Source organism: Sus scrofa, chromosome 2 (genome assembly GCF_054392235.1).
Source record: "Sus scrofa isolate SSC_HxYL_T2T_F1_AM1 chromosome 2, Sscrofa_HxYL_maternal_Yorkshire_Landrace_v2.0, whole genome shotgun sequence".
NCBI lineage: Eukaryota > Metazoa > Chordata > Mammalia > Artiodactyla > Suidae > Sus > Sus scrofa.
Window position 1 is genome coordinate 29613901 of NC_139384.1, and position 17079 is coordinate 29630979.

The 17079-nt window shown below is 49.0% G+C and overlaps 2 protein-coding genes across 5 annotated transcripts in view; one reads left to right on the top strand and one right to left on the bottom strand.

The window, feature by feature from the left end:
• EHF (ETS homologous factor) overlaps window positions 1-17079 on the bottom strand; it is a 193297-nt gene that overhangs the window by 167894 nt on the left and 8324 nt on the right. For both annotated transcript variants that reach the window (XM_021083196.2, XM_085011517.1), the window contains exon 2: window positions 5961-6038. The gene's annotated coding sequence lies outside the window, so the exon portion shown is untranslated. The remainder of the gene's footprint in view (window positions 1-5960; window positions 6039-17079) is intronic.
• Window positions 1590-17079, top strand: part of ELF5 (E74 like ETS transcription factor 5) — a 29753-nt gene continuing 14263 nt past the window's right edge. Inside the window, 2 exon segments of one of the 3 annotated variants that reach the window (NM_001243711.1) lie at window positions 1590-1673; window positions 9229-9353. In NM_001243711.1, the coding sequence (NP_001230640.1) occupies window positions 9233-9353 (121 nt within the window). In that variant the 5' untranslated portion in view covers window positions 1590-1673; window positions 9229-9232. 3 annotated transcript variants of the gene reach the window in all.

A 17079-nucleotide genomic window follows, 5' to 3' on the forward strand; every position in this document is an offset into this window, starting at 1 on the left:
CTTAAAAGATTCTCAAAGACCAGAATCTCTAATCCAGTTCTTTGCAAACGCTTTTTTAAGTGTGGATTCTTTTGTGCAAATGAAATCTTACCCTGAAGATCTGTATAAAAGCTGAGATGCTCTTACTGAGTCAGGGAGGAGAGACCTCCCCTCCCATCCTCTCACCCCCAGCAGCCCTGAGGACGGTTCCAGGGAACCCCTGGGGTTCCTTAAGCACAATTTGAAAATGCCCCTTCTAACCCAACTTCCTAGTCTTACCACTGGGGAAATGAAGCCCAGAGAAGTTACCCAATTTGCCTGAGGTTACACATCAAGTCAGTAGCCTAGGTGATCCCCTTATCTTTCTTCAACAATTTTTCCATGATGACACCTGAGTCCTCTCATGAACTGCCTTTTGTTTCTCCAGATGGTATGTGTTTGTATTTGTGTGTTTGCACCCGTGCCCAGTGTTCCCAAGAAAACCTAACAAACCAGTCCCTGCCTTCACTGCAAAGGCTGGAGTTTGCTGTTTGGACACAAGCTCCTGGCTGCCCAGAAGAGCCGGAAGCAGAGGGTGAAAAGGCAGAGGGCTGTCAGGGCTGTCCTGTAGGCTCTACTTTTCAGCCTAAGTTAGGTCACGCTTCTGCTGTTACAGGGCAGCAGGTCATCCTCAGCAAGACACCTGAGAGCGGGCATCCAAGTCAGACCCAGGTCTAGTAGCTGTGGGCCCCTGATGAAGGCGCTAAACCTCTTTCTCTGTAAAGAGGAGGGGAAGAGAGCAAGTACCACATGGCTCTTTATGTTCAGAGAGGTTCAAAGTGGCATAAGTTAAGGCAACTGATGGTCTGGTATGTTTTGAGTGAAAAAGTAGAAGCAAGGCCAAGCACTGGCTCTACCAGCTGATGACTCCCTTTATCTGGTTGTGAGGCATGAGGCTGGAGGAAACGGTGGAGAAGGGGTTTCTGATTAACAGGCTCTATCAGAGAAAGCGCTGTAAGAATGAAACAAAGGGATTGCTCGGTGCTTCACCTGAAAGATTTCATACGACCCTCATAGCACCCAGTGGATAAGTCCTGTTACTGGCAAGTGATGCAAGGTGACATGACTAGAAAAGGATGTACCTGGCATTTGAATTCAAAGTCCTCTAGCTGCAACGTCTGTGTTCTTAACCAGGGCCCCATCCTGCCTTCTATCTTGCCAGGCTGGGGAGGAGAGGCAGGGCGGAGGCTGAAAAATCATACAAAATCACAGGCTCCCCCAGCCCAGGAGGGGGTCTGCACCACAGCTGGATTCCAGAATTTCCCGTCCAGCTTGCCCAAGAGTTCTCAGCCAATGCAGGATCCCTTAAAGCTCCCAGAGGCAAGAATTCTCAGCTTGTTTACTGATTCCCCCAGGGTCAAGGGAGGGGGATGGGGAGGGGGAGGGGGTGTGTGAGCTGGGCACAAAAGCAGGATAAAGGTAAACTTTCTGCGTGTGAGAACCATTCCCCCCTCCAAGGAGCCGTGTCACACTGCATGTCACCGTCATCAAAGGGGCTGTGCATAAACCTGAAAAACCAAACGGACCTGTCTGTAGGTGTTACTTATATCACAAGGCTACAGGTGCCTTTATTTTCACTGTACGCCGGTGCTGGGAGAGCCTGCCTTCTCTTGCCTTGAAAACCTCCTCTTTGGACCCAGCACCGCTGTCCTCACGTAAGCACCTTTTCTTTGCTCTTTTGGATGAATTGTAAGGGGTGTCAGGGCTTAGAGGCTCTGGGTCTGTCGGTCTGTTCCCAGCTCAATTGCTTCGCTGGCCCTCCTGCCATTTCCATCAAGTACCATCCCTCCCGGGAGCTGTGTGACTGATTTAACTGCCTGCCTGAGAGACATTTTGCCTCCTCAGGCTGTGTAGCTACCCACCCCTCCTCAGTAGCCCCAACTCTCTCTGGATCACTTGATTAAACCAAGGGGAACTAAGAATGCATACAGGCACTCCATTCACTAGCCTTTCTAAAACTAATCTTAGGAAGGAAGGCTGGATTTTACAGCAAAAAAAAAAAAAAAAACTCAGCTTCAAGGAAAGCCCACCTCCTCCTGCCTGAAACTCCTCTTTTTCCCATTGGCCTGCTCATGCCCACTCTTAAAACAGAGAAGATAGCTGTCTTATCATATTTTGGGGCATTTTTCTGGAAATTGTCTTGTACCTAAAATAGCTTAAAGGAAACCCATTCTGCCCTCTCACCCCACCTCCGTTTAGAATGCTTCCAGAGAAGCAATGGTTAGGGTTTTTCCACTGTGTTTATTCAAAGACTTGGCAGTGCAAGGGATTCTTGTGCATCCGCCCCCTGCTGGCGGCCACCAGTAGCACATGCTCCCATCTCCAGATGAAGGGGGGGCGGGGGGGGGGACACGTTTCCATGTGCCTAGAATTTTACCAACTGGGAAGGTTGTCAGAGATCATTAGCGACAACCTCTTCGCTTTACAGGTAAGAAGCTGGGGCCTAGAAAGGTAACATGATTTAGGAAGATAGCTTCATGTTTTAGTCTAGTTTAAAGACCCAGGGCGGGAGTGGGGGGAGATGTTTGCCCCCGCCCCCAGTGAAAGTTTCATTCTTTGTCCCCATGTTCTCTATGAGAGTGGTTTTTTTTTTTTTTTTTTTTTTTTTTTGGTGATTCAAGGTGCTCTCTGAAGGAGTTTTCACAGATCGGGTGTCTTCTTTTCTCAGAAGTCGCCTGAGAAGTCTATACTTTTTAGATATATTGACGACAATTGTTTCCCCCCCCCCCCCGAGGGGAATGGACATAGGTATTCTGCCCACTCATCTACATCTATTATCTAATTTTGTTAAATCCTTCAGACATCCAAAGACTTGCACATTAAAATCCCCTTTTTAGAGATGAGGCACTTTAGAGATGAGCTCAGAGAGCATCACGGACTTTCACATATCACACCCTCTATGAAACAAAAATAAAGAATAAAAAATAAAGTTTCAGCAGACTGAGTAGTGAGAAATGTGCCCCACATCCCTTGCCTTGTGGGTGGCAGAGGTAGGATTCAAACCCTGATGGATTTAATCCGAACCCCGTGAGCTCTGTATCGGAGCTCACAGTAAACTCTACGGCATACCTCCAAGGAGCCTTCTGCTGCACCTTCTGAGAAACAATGAAACATCCTGCACCAGCCAAAGAAAGAGGAGGAATCCCTTGGCAAGTCATCAGCAAGTCCTCTCTCACAGCTGCTCTGGTTTCTCCCAGAAGAACAAACACTCAAGCACCCAGCCCACGGGCCTTTCACAGCAAGGGCTGAAAGAGGCCACTGGGTTTTCCTCCACACACCCCTTCTCAGGGACACCCACAGAGTGGGTCGCTGATCCTGCTTTGCCCGCAGGGCTCCAGACCCGGTGGACATTGAGACCTCGCTGAGGCTTTAGAGGAAGAAAAGCATTATTCTTCCCAATGCCATTGCCCACATGGTGGGACTGGGGAAGGCCCTCCTGGGCCCCCTCTTCTGTGGTTTTACACCCTCCCGGCCTTGTCCTGCCCAGTGATGTTCTGCTGCATGCACAGCCAGTGTGTAGAGGCTTAATTGGGTGGATTTTTGGTCACGTGCCCAGAGTGAAGTCGAAGCAGGGTCAGGAAGGAATTTTCTTCCTCTGGTAAACTGGCCAAGGCTGGGTGCTTTGCTCCTTCCACGCCCTCTGGAAGGCTGAGCAGAAGTGCCATGGGCACCACACCTGTGACTGCTGCCTCTGACTCGTGTGAGGGCAAGAAGCCCACGGGCCTGTCTCTCTGACGGTGTGGACCCTCCCTGTGCCACCTTGGTGAGTGAGCCGGCTCTCAGCAGAGTTAGGAAGCCACTGGAGGCCTTGGGGATCTCAGCGTCCATGCCGTGCCCAGAGGTACCTGCAGCCAGCTTTTCTTAGGCATGGAAGAGAACTCTCTTGATTCCTCTCCCTTGTGTGGAATGTGCTTGAGTCTTTTCCTACTTAGAAGGCAGCTAAGATGTTGACTACATTTTGGGGAAACTAATTCTAATCACCTCGCGTCTGTGGATGGGCAGTGGGTGAGGATCCAGAGTACTTAAGGAGCCTGGCCAGCCCAGCTGAAAGTAGCGAGCACAGGAGGAAATGGAGAAGAGAAGAAAATCGAGGGAGCTTTTTAGAGCTAAAAGTTTCCTCCCTGTAGTGATTGAATTTTATTCCAATATGGTGACCCTAACTTAACGGCAATACCAAACTCTCACCCCTGTATACATGCATTTGTGTCTCCTTGCACATGTGTGGATCTGGCAGCCCAATGGGGTGGGTTTCTGCAGAAATTCACGCAGCGGGCGTACATCTTGGGGTCCTCCTCATTAGCGTGTTCATTTAGCTGATGAAGAACGGGGGCTTGGAGAAGAGCAAAAGGCGGGATCATGATTCTCAGCCCAGGGCTCTTTCCATGATGACAAGCCAGCCAGCCTCTCTCTCGAGAAACAAAAATGGATGCTTAGAACAGCCCTCCCCAGACAGCCCCTCCTTGTCCTACTGCTGATTCTAGGTCTAACCTAGGGCATCACCCCCTTTTTGCACTATCACCTCCACTGGGGAGCCTCTGTGGCTCATTCTTTCTTAATTGTTCCCCCTCCATAAAAATGTTACTATCACAGATTTACTCTTTCTCATTTATGTTCTGCGGCCCTTTGGAGATCATAAAGAGTCATAAGGGCTAAGGTTTTTTGACCTTCAAGAACCAATTTTTTCCATCTGCGGTCATCCCTGTGGGAAGTGCGTGCTCTAACTTCAGCCTGAGCCTATGTGTCCCCCTGAGAAGGGAGACCCCAAACAGCTGTTCTTCCCATCACCCCGATCCACCTACACTAAAAACATCTTAAGAGCTAAAATGTCCCATTATTACAAGGACTCGAGAAGGCCTAAGAAGTTGGCCTGCTGAATACAAAGCAGCCATTCTTCCTGAACTTTCACACCTAGAGGCTAAGCAGTCAAGATCTTTTGTGGAGAGTCCAGAGTTAATAATACCCCCTCCTCCTACTGCAATAGGAGAAAAAAAAAAAAAAAAAAGTCTGCTGCCTTTTATAAAACACATTTTTCCACCAAGCAAAAAATAATCGCAGAAGAAAAATAGCACGTTGTACACCCGAGACAGCCCTTCAGGAAGACTTAATGGATATAATTTTGCCATAGAAGGAACTACCAAAGACGCTCTAGGCAACACTAGAGAGGTTACGGAGCAAGCAAGTGGGCTGGTGCAAAAGTGAAAAAGAAACCTTTAAAGGAGGTAAATACAGTACTGGTCCACAATATTTCTAATTTTATATGATCAAGTTCAATTTAGCAAATGAGTTTTGAGAGCCATGTGTCAGGTGGAATAAGGAAGCGCTCAACCCCGCTGTCGCATTGTGTACCTGGGGGATTTCGGGTTAAGCCTAAAGATCTGGGGACTGTTTCCTATTTTCCTCCACATGGAGGCCACCTCTCCTTTCTCCAGACCCACCTATGAAGGTCACATCAGAGGTTTGTTATCCTCTTCCTCCGTCTCTGGAGCCTCTGGCCCCAGACGGACAAGGGGCATTTTTACCTTGAGCCTTCACTTAGGGGAATTTTTTTTGAGGCTGAGGCCAGAAAGCAGAAGGGGCTTTGGGCTCCAGGGGCCCTTCCTTCCCTCATAACTTCCCGTCCCCATCCCTCTTCATCCAGCCGCCTGTCTGGGATATAAAACCAGCCGATCCGTGGGAAAATCAGAGTCCAAACCTAGGCAGCCTTGACTTCTGTTTAATATGGCTCCCGGGGGAGATCCAGGAACATGATAAACCGCTGAGCAGTTAACCCGCTCTGAGCATCCGGAAGGAGGCTTCCTGCTGGGGTCTGGGGACCCTCTAACGGTGGCCCAGTGAGGGTACCTATGTGTGAGGGTGTGTTGATCTGTGTCTGGAGCACAGTTCTCCCGTACATCCGTTGACAATGAGGATGACAGATTTCTGAACACCCCCAAAGTACTGACCTTGGGTTCCGGAATCACACAATCCCTGTGTTTCTCGGCCTGAGGTCCACTGGATGTGAGGGTGAGCCTGGGATGTGTCTGTGGGCAGAAGAGACCGGGATTGTTCTCAGAAAGTGAAGCAGATGGGTCGAGGGTTGGAAAGCTTAAGAATTCTCTGCACCGAAAGGCAGCCACCCGTTGGCTGTGTGACCTTGACAAAGTGACCCAAATCCCCTGGGCCTTAACTTTCTCAACCGTAAAATGACTGGGTAAGGGAAAAGACTGGTCCAGCATGCGGCACTTCCATCACTCCTGATACAGGAGATAAATCTGGTCAGGGGCAGGCAAACCTTTACTTAGAGCGTCAGATGGTAAGTATTTTAGGATTTGCAGGACAAAAGGCAAAATTAAGTACATGATGTATGCACTTATATAACCATTTAATATGTAACCATTTAAAAATGTAAAATCATTTTTAGCTACGGGCCATTCAAAAATAGGTGCTGGGCTAGACTGTGCCTGTAGGTTGTAGTTTGCTAACCTCTGATCTAGGCGGTGCACGGATGATTAATTTTTATTTCAACGCTTATGTCTTTACTTTTATGCATGTTAAATGAATACTGACTTTCCATTTATAGCAGTGATACAAAGTTTTCCCTTTAAATAAATGTAGTTGTGGAGTTCCCTGGTGGTACAGTGGGTTAAGGATCCAGCGTGGTCACTGCTGTGGCATGGGTTTGATCGCTGGCCTGGGAAATTCCACATGCTGTGGGTGTGGCAATCAATTAATCAATCCATAAATGTAGTTATGTTAAAACAAAAAGAGGGATGATTTCTTTTATGTATTAAGTAAATTATCATGGTGGCAGGCAAATGACTAAAGTTTGGGAAACACTGGGACTTCCTGTTGTGGCTCAGTGCTGATGAGCCCGACTAGTATCCATGAGGACACAGGTTTGATCCCTGGCTTCGCTCAATGGGTTAAGGATCCAGTGTTGCCACGAGCCATGCTGTAGGTTGCAGACATGGCTTGGATCAGGTGTTGCTGTGGCTGTCACTTAGGCAAGCAACTACAGCTCCAATTCCACCCCTAGCCTGGGACTTTCCATATGCCATATGTGTGGCCCCAGACAAAAGACCAAAAAAAAAAAAAAAAATTGGGGAAACACTGGAATAGATGATTAATAAGCTCCTGACTGTCTTAAGATTCCATGCACGTAATAATCCAAGACCTGGAATCGAGTCTTAGCTCTGACACATCCCAACTATGTGATCTCGAGCTACTGTGTCCCCTTTGCCAAGGTGGGGTGCGGGGGGTAGAACTGCTCTATCTCAGCAATATTACTGCAATAATCAGAAGAGAAGCTGGGTGAGCAGATTTCTCTGACTCACCAAATGTGAATTCTTTTTTTTTCCTGGACTGTGGGAATATAGGAAAGAGCAAAGAGAAACTTGAAAGGTGAGGCTGGCGTGGGTGAGAATGTTGGCGAGTGGGGACCCAGCCCATCTTTTTCTATCCCCTCTCCAACCACAACCTCCTCCCAAAGCTCCCCCTTCCACCACCAGTGTGTGCAGGGAGCAGAGGCCAGCAATCGGGGTCACAACTTCTTTAACAGACCAAGCTGGGTCCTCACCCAAACTCCGCCACCTGCCAGCTGGGTGGCATGGAGCAGTTACCTGGAATCTTAGAGCACTCACCCTCATCTATAAAACAACCCCTACCAGAACCTGTCTCAGAGTGCCAGCTCTGGGGGCACCAAGAATAATGAAGGAAAACTGCTCAGCCCAGAGCCCTCAGTGAATTAAGTGTGTTACAATTATCACAGGTCTGCACTCTCTGTCCAAAGCCCCACACACTGCAGAATTCAGAATTCTTCAGCTGTTGGGAAAGTGACCCAGTGTATGCTGTAGGGGATAGAACACCCATCTCAAGGCATTATCTGCTGGGACTTCCTAAACACAGTAATATTCCTGCAGTGTATCACTCAAATACTCAGCAGGTAGAACAAATAACTGTAACTACAGTTATGAAACTATGTAACATGTCTGGAGTTCCTGTCATAGCTCAGTGGTTAATGAACCCGACTAACATCCGTGAGGATGAGGGTTCCATCCCTGGCCTCGTTCAGTGGGTTAAGGATACAGCATTGCTGTGAGCTGCGGTATAGGTTGCAGACATGGCTTGGATCCCGTGTTGCTGTGGCTCTGGCATAGGCCGGTGGCTACAGCTCCTATTGGAGACCTAGCCTGGGAACCTCCATATGCCGCAGGTGCAGCCCTAAAGAGACAAAAAGACAAAAGAACAACAACAACAAAAAAAAAAAACCAAAAAACTATGTAATGTCCATAGTTTATAAATGTTTATAACAATGTATAGTGTATAGTTTGCATACACATATGCATAGTTTGCATAAAATCATATTTAAGTATTTAAAGTGTATGTATAAGCATATAAAAACCATATATATAAAAACTATGTAATAGCTATAGTTTATGTATGTTTATATAATGTATAGTATATAGTTTATGCACATATACAGAATATAGTCATATTTAAGTATTTAAAGTATAAGTATATAAAAACTATATAACATCTACAGTTTATGTATGTTTATATAAACGTGTAGTATATAGTTTATACACATATATAGCAGTATAAATGTCATACATAAGTACATGGGAGTATATATATGTATATAAAATTATATAAGTACATAAAATCTATATAACGTCAATTCAGGGCTGTTTTTGCTGGGAAATAAATTTACACCAAACACACACACACATACACACATATGCGTGCATGTGCACACACACTTTCAGTTTCAGAGCTTTTGGATTTCAGAATTGTGGATAGGTGTTTGGGGGCATATCCATTTATAATGATTCTTGCCCATTTTCAGAAGCATATTGTTAGACATGATAAGCCAGAGTTCAGGGGTCAAATGTGAGCAAACAGGAAAAATAAAGAGACAGTGTCATAATCAGAGCCTTCATCATCAGGTCCCAGCTTTGCCACTTCCTGGCCATGTCACCTGGGCAACTGTCTCAATCTCTCTGCCTCAGTTTTCTCATTTATAAAACGGGGATATGGGCACAAACCAGCAGATGCGGCAAGAATTACCTAATGTCACTGTGGAAAGCACTTAGGGGGTGCCTGGCTCTTGAGGGCTGCATGTTTGCAAGTACTTGCCATCATTGTTAAAAACCAAGTGTTGTGCTGCTGGGGGCTGCAGTGTGGGTTCCGGGAGCCGTCACCCACCTCTCATGGTCTCTCCTGCCCTTACAGGGTGATGCTGGACTCAGTGACACACGGTACCTTCCTGCCCAACGCGAACTTCTGCGACCCTCTGATGTCGTGGACCGACCTGTTCAGCAGTGAAGAGTACTATCCTGCCTTTGAGCATCAGACAGGTGTGTACATCCTGAGAAGCCCACCTGAGCTGGACAGGCTGGGGCAGGAGGTGGTGCTGGCCTCAGGCAGGCGACGAGGCCATGCTGGAGGCCTGAAGGTGTTCAGGACAGGGGGTCGCAGGAGGCCCCAGATGGGAGGAATCCTTGCCCCAACCTCTTCCCAGCTCTGTGGCCTTGGGGCACTCCACTAACCTCTCTGAGCCTTATTTTGCTCACAGGTAAAGGGGAGATGATAAGACCAATCTCTTGGAGTTACTATATTTAAACAATGCAGTAGAAAGAGACCCTGAGCCCGAAGCCTAGTACGCTGTGATTGCTTGATCATCATGGCTTTAGCCAACATTTGCTAAATACCAGCTATGCCCCAGACCCTGTTCTGTGCCCCCATCTCATTCTTATAGAAATGCTATGAGAAAGGAGTAATTATTATTCCCATTTTAGAAATGAAGAAACTGAGGCACAGAGAGGTTATGGGACCTACCCAAGGTCTCACGGTTAGTCAAGTTCTGTGCAAGTTGACGTGAGCCCTTGTGCTCTTAACTCTCCTACATGGTCATCTTATAAATGATGTAACGCTGTGGTTATTGATATTAATAGTGATAGTCTCTGAGCTTCTATTTCCTTATCCCTAAAGCAGGGATAATAAGAATTACTCTGGGAGTTCCTGTTATGGTTCAGCGGTAATGAACCAGACTAGTATCTACGAGGATGCAGGTTCAATCCCTGGCCTTTCTCAGTGGACGTTGCTGTGGCTGTGGCATAGGCCACCAGCTGCAGCTCTGATTTGACCCCTAGCCTGGGAACTTCCATATGTCGTGAGTGCGGCCCTAAAAAGAAAAAAAAAACAAAAAAACAAACAAAAAAAAGAGTAACTCTGAGGATTAAGGGATCCACACTGTGAAATATATAGCCTGGCACCAAGCAAGTGCTCAGTAAAACAGAGGTCCCCACGTTGTCCCCCAGGCTACCTCCACTGAACTTTCCCTTCTCCCAACTCAGTTTTCTCTGCCTAAGAAGGAAGCATGGGGCCTTGAGCAAATCCCATGCCAAATGGAGGCCTGCTGAGCTTTGGCCCAGAAACCCTCTGAGAGCCTCTGTCCCCAGGTACCTGGGTGACTGCACATGACAGCAAGCCTGGCTGATGGCTAGCACAGCAGGTGCACACCCCAAAGGGACGTGACGTAAGCCGGGATCAAGGTATCAGCCCTTGCCGCTCAGCCTTGACCTGTGTGCTCCAGCTGCGGGGGAGCCTAAGCTGAGGGTCAAGAGGCAGGTGGCCTCCAGGAGAGGCCGAGACTCTGAGGACACTGAACCGTCCACCACAGGGAGCCATGCCTTCAGGCCGGCCACCAGCACTGCACAGACAGAGCTGAGGCACATACTTCTGAATCCAGGGCCACCCCCTCCCCCAGCCCCACACGCGACATGTGACACGTGACATCGCTCAATCTCACCTGAAAGGTCCTGATAATTGGGCGTGGACCTGAGTCACCCAGCTGCACATTACAAATCTCTGCCAGGCCTCAGGAGCACCTTGCTTCCCAGGAAGATAATGAGAAAGCTCTTCAATCCACCCCCCCAACCTCAATATTTACTTAAGAGGCTAAATCCGAAGGAGGAAAATGAAGGCTTTCCAGTCCCTGCCCCTGCCCCACGTGGCCCACGATGGTGGAGCCCCAGCTCCTGGCCATCCTCCCCACCCACTCCTGCCCTCCTGGGAGCCCCCTCTTCCTGCCTAGTCTGCTGGGTGGCAGCAGAGTGGGATGGAAGGGGATGGCCCCAGCGGCCTACCCCGTGCAAAGTTCCGGAAACCTCTGTCATTGTCAGGCGCTCCGACTTTGAGCTAGGAATCCTAAATGTGAAGTCCAACTCTGCTATTTCATGTCTGCACCATCTTGACCTCTCCCGCCTCGGTTTTCTCGTCTGTAAAGTGGAGACGGTGGTAGGGCCCATCTCACAGTGCTGTGAGCGTGAAATGAGTTAATACGCGTGAAACGGGAACACGGTCAGGCACATGGCAAGCGCACGAAGTGTATAAAAATGAAGGATGAGTTTCAGTTTGGGATGAAGACGTTGTGCAGATGGAGAGTGGTGATGGTTGCACAACAATAGGAATGTACTGAACTACGCTCAACGGTTATGTTGACAAAGCCCAGAGCCAGCTTTCTCCGTCTGAGGCCTCTGCATTTCCACCAGTGTAATGAGGAGTTGAGCCAGGTCCTTGCTAGGTTCCCTTCCAGAACCTTCTCTGATCCCCGCATCACAGAGGGAGCCTTCATCCCCCACCACCCCTGGGAGACTAGAAATTCCCACCATCATGTGAAAATTAAAATATCCTCTGAGAGTGGCCCTGCATCCTAACATTCCCCAAGGGAGGAGCCTGGCTTTGGGCTTGCCATCTGGCCCCCTGGATTTCAGGAGTGTCTCTGAGCCCCTAAACATCACATTTTGGGGGTGAAAGATTAGTCTCCAGGGATGGCCTGGGCTCCCTGAGTCCCACTGGTGAGAGGAATGGCCCTGCAGCGTCTTCTGTCTTTTTCTCACCCAGAGAGGCCACATGTGGGTCTGAGTATCTGCACGAAAGTTCGCTGAAAGCCAGGTTCACCTCCAGACACTGCTCTGCAAACTTTCCAAGCCTGGTGGCCCTCTCCCTAAGGTCCTTGACCACCTCATGGGACATTCTAGCTTGAATTCAGGGTTGTTCCAATGGCAGCTTCCTGTTTGGGTTTGGGTTCAAAGGCTGGTCCTGGCGCTGACCCGCCCTGTGACTTTGGGCAAGCTTTTCCTAACATCTCCGAGATACACTTCCTCAGCTGAAAGAGTTTCTGCCGCCTGGCATTGGAAGGACTGGCTAGATTCCACATACAAAGTGTTCAGTAAAGCATCTGGCGCTTGCTAGGTGGTCTCGGCAGCCAGGACACCTCCTGACTGGCAACAGATGGAAAAAACAGCTTTCTCTCTTGTCGCTTCACTTTTCACATTGAATGACGGCAACATGGGCTGCCTCCCATCCCAACCTTTCCAAGTCAGTATTATTGGCAGCTTAGACACTTGGCGACCAAAGGGAGAGAAAGGGCGAAAGACATGATGTGCCCACTAGATAAATGATGTCTACGAGAGGGCAGGAAGCAATAGGTAACCTAGTTAAGAGAACCAGCTGGTTTACTGTCTCTCAAAGGGCTCTAGCAGAGGCCGGCTGAACCTGTGTCTGACGTGCAGGATCCCACCTGCTCTTTGAAGTAGCCCTTCTGTGTGGCTGCTCTGCCGGCTGGCGAGTGGACAGTCACAGATTGCAAAATGCTCTAGAATGTCATGAGCTCACCCTGGCCTTCCCGGCAGCTCTTTAAAAATAAAGAATAACGGAGAGTGGAAACTCTTATCCAAGCTGGAGGATGGGGGGAGCTGCGTATATTTCACAAGCATATGCCATTTTGAAAAGATTATGTCTCCAATCGAGTTCCAATAGCCAAGCGTCTGACAAGTCATGGGAGTAGCTGGACCTCATCCCTACTTCTGAACTCCATCCTGACCCTCCACGCGCCTGCGCACCCCTCCCCTGATCGCCGAGGGGGCCCGGCCAACATGGGGTGCTCCCTTGGCTTCGGGATCTAGTTTATACTTCAAAGCAGAGTTTCTAGGTCGGGGCAGCTCTAGGGGTTCCTGGGAGGTCCTTCATGGACCTGGAGGGACAGGTGAGAAGGACAGGTGTAGGTCCCCCTCGCCACCCCGACCCTGGCTTGGATTCTGAAGGCAGTCAGCGTGGTGGTTTTTATGGCTTGGCTGAGGGAGCATCTATACGACTCTTCCTCGCTTGGCCACTTTCTCGCTGTGTGATGTCAGGAAGGCATTGCACCTTTCTACGCCTTACTTTCTTCATTGACTTTGCAAAATAAGCTGCACGATCTAGGCCCTCAGAGCATCGCATCGAGGATGGCAGGAGAAAACTCGAGCAGTGTGGCCTGCTAACTGGCACATAGGAAGTGCTCAACACATACATTAGCAAGGGGAGATGTTACTGGAAGAAAGAACTTTAAAAAAAGTTCGAAACCCACTGATCTTGGGTATTAACCTCCACACCATCACAGAGAGAGGCAACTGGGTCTCACAGGAGCTTTTCTTAAGCAAGACTCATAGAAGTTTCAGAGCAGATACAAGAGAGAGAGAGTCTAGGAATTTCTAAATTAAAACCAGATAATTAAGAGTTCCCACTGTGGCTCAGTGGGTTAAGAATTCGGCATAGGTTCCCTGAGGATGTGGGTTCAACCCCTGGTCTTGCTCTGTGGGTTAAGGATTCAGCATTGCAGTGAGCTGTAGTGTAGGCCGGCAGCTGAGGCTCTGATTCGACCCCTAGCCTGGGAATCTCCATATGCCACAGACGCAGCCCTAAAGAGGATTAAATATATATATATATATATATATAATTAAATACAAAATAATTGGAAAGTCTATGGGGAGCCCCGTGGCAGTAGTCACATCCCAGGACAACCCCAGGGAGAGAGCTTACCATCAGCCATCTCCAGCCCATCTTGCACAGCCATGCCCTTGGGCAGCTGTGGTCCTGGGATGGTTCAGGGCTTGGTGCTCTTTGCCCTTTTCTAACCACACACCCATGGCCATGGCTTTTTGCTGATACCCAGCCAGTCCTTCTCATCTCTTCTCCATCCAGTTTCTTACAGGCTCTCCCCCCCGCCCCGCCCATCTCATGGTCTAAGTCATTCCACAGGTGTGGCAGGAATGCCATGAAGGACAATTGGATGGGGCCAGACCAGCTCTGGAGGGAAACCTGGAAGCAATTTGTCATTTCAGGTTTCCCCTCATAAAGTCCATCCTTTTGGTGACAAAGCCACAACTGAAAGTCCCCCTGCGATCCAGTCCGCTCACATGCCCTCTTCAGCGTGGCTCCAGGCAAAAGACTTTCCCAGCTCCTGATGCTTATAAATCCTGCTAATCATGGTCTTCCTCTGACCCAGACTGTCTGCCTCCCCCTCACCAAGTCCTGGGCTGCTTTGTTCTGTTTGTCCCTCAGCTAGACGGGGGCCCCGTTGGAGACAGCTGCATTTCCCTAAGAACAAATATAGTCCCCCAATAATAACTAATTATAAGTGACATATCCAAAGCTTATTGTCATCCAGATAACTGAGCTAAGTTCTCTACATGCATCATTTCTCTTCTGTTTTGTAGCCAACTTCCTAAGAGCTAGGCCCTATTATTACTTTTACAGACAAAGGAAGCTGAGGTCCAGAGAGGTTAGGAAACTGTTAGGATTGCACAGCTAACAAGTTGCAGAGCCAGGACTGCAAATCAGGAAGGTCTGTCCTCAGAGTCTGAGCTCAGTGACTTCACACAATCCTGCAATTCTGCCAGAGGGTCCCTTCCACGCCAGGTCAGTTGACAGATCCTAGGATGGAGGTTGGGACTAGGAGTCAGATTGAATCCTTGAAACTGGCATAGAAAGTTAACATCACAAAATTTCTCATCTATGCTCCCTGATCAGCAGAGAAGAAAGATCAGGGTCTCTTCCAGAGGGCCTAGGAATATAACTTGAACGCGTATGCAGCCTGCACATTTTGCATTCTGTTGCATGTCTATTTTGTTGTCATTTTTTTAAGTCAAAATCTCCCCCAAAGTTCCCGCTTCAAGCAAGGCTCCCCCAAAAAATGAAGGCATTGGCTCCAGAAATTCTATATAAGCAGGGCTTAGGCGCAGCAATCCCTTTGGAAGAGATGGCAGAGGAACTTGCCTAGAATTTTTTGTTTATTTGTTGTTCGTTTCTTTTTCGGCCAGGGAGCAGACCCCAGCCAAAGTTTCGATGTATGCCACAGCTTCAGCAATGCCAGATCCTTAACCCACTGTGCCAGGCTGGAGATTGAACCAGGCGCTCCAGAGATGCCTCAGATCCCTTTGCACCACAGTGGGAACTCCTAGAATTGCTTTTCTAAAGAGCACGTTGCCTAAGACTGAAAAGACATCTGATGTCTATAATAAACATGGGGTTATAACGAAGCAAGGAGGGCTTTGGGGGACTGGCTCTCTGGTAGCTCTATGGAAGATACACAGGCATTCTCAGGTGGCTGCAGTTACCCGTGGCCCCTCTGTCCACCCTGGGGATTTAGTCCCTGCCCCTCACCCCCATGTCAGAACCATGGGTCTGGAGTGTATGCTGAACATCAGGCCTTTTATGAAGTCACACAGGCTCACCTGTGTCCCCATATTTAGAACAGCACTGGCCACCTGCTTTATGTTGACAATTCAAGAACAAGATAGCTTGATTTATAATATGATTTCCTCATTTTTCGGAAAGGAAATAAACCCAAATCTCTGGACAGACCAAAGATGCTGACCTGTGCATACAAGGAACATACTTGAACAAGTATTTGAAAAAAAGCAATTAAAGTAGTGGGATGGGTAGCCTCAATATTAACAAGTTGGTGGGTGGGGCAAGTGGCAGAAGGACCCCTGGGGGCTGCGGGGGCTGCTGTGCCTGGAAGGCAAGCCTCCCTGAGAGGCGGCTGTGAGCTGTGGTCTTGGGGACAAGCAGGCATTGTTAGAAGAAGGCAGATAGGGACCCCATCCTATGACCAGAAGCTCCTGGGGAAGCAGGCTGGAGGCACTGCTGGGGAGGGAGGTGGCGGGGTGAGGAGGAGGAAGCAGGCTGTCCTCACCCCCCACCCCCAGCCCCCGGAGGAACTTGGAAACACACCACCACCAAGAGGCAACCTGAGAAGTTCGCAGTGGTGCAGCAGGTTAAGGATCTGGCACTTTCACTGCAGCTGCTCAGGTTGCTGCTGAGGCACGGGTTTGATCCCTGCCCGGGGACCATGGGGGCTTGGCCAGAAAAAAAAAGAAAAAGGCATCCCACAATATTGGCTCATGACCCTCCGTGTGGTGTGAGAACAGCCATTCTCCTCACAGAATTTTCCCAGCCCTGGCTCTGGCCTCCCTCCAGGGGAGAGGGTGCACACAAAGCCCGCTCTGTGGGGCAGCCCCCGAGGGGAGAGCCAGCCCAAGGGACGGAGGCCACCCCCGCGACACCTTCCTTGTGTGGGTGCCCACTCCTGCCAGGCACTTCTCCGAATCCACAAAGCCCCGCTGGGCTCCAGAAACAACACAGCCACGGCCGCCTCCAAGAGCCAAAGAAAATAACTCGGTGGTGGACGTGAGAGGGGAGGGCCTGGGGACACGGCCAGCCCTTCCATGGAAAGAAAGAGAGTCCTCAGAGGGCAGCACCCCATCGCCCTCTCCGGTGGGGCTCAGCTCTGGACCCAGGGCAGAAGAATTTCAAGGCTCAGAAACATCTCTGCTCTGCATACCAGGGAAGTGGAGGGCCCTGGGCTACTCAGGCCAGACTCGGCTCGTGGAAGCACAGGCTGCCTGGTTTCCCCAGGAGACCCTGATGCCCCCCAAGGTGGGTGGAGGCCCCTCCTCATCCAGCCAGTAAAGGCCACAACATCCGTCTCCACCATCCTGGGGACACAGCGACTCTTTGACCCACATGCATATAGAGTTCTGATTAAAAACTTAATATGAGAAAAAGAATGTATATATGTATGACTGGGTCACTTTGCTGTATAACAGAAAATGATGACAAAACATTGTAAATCACCTATAATAAAAAAAATTTTTTTAAATCCTTAAATTTAAACAAACCTGAGATTGGCTGGGACCCAGGACCCTTTGCACCTAGACAAATGTCTCCTCGAACACAAAATACAGAAGAAAAAAATTA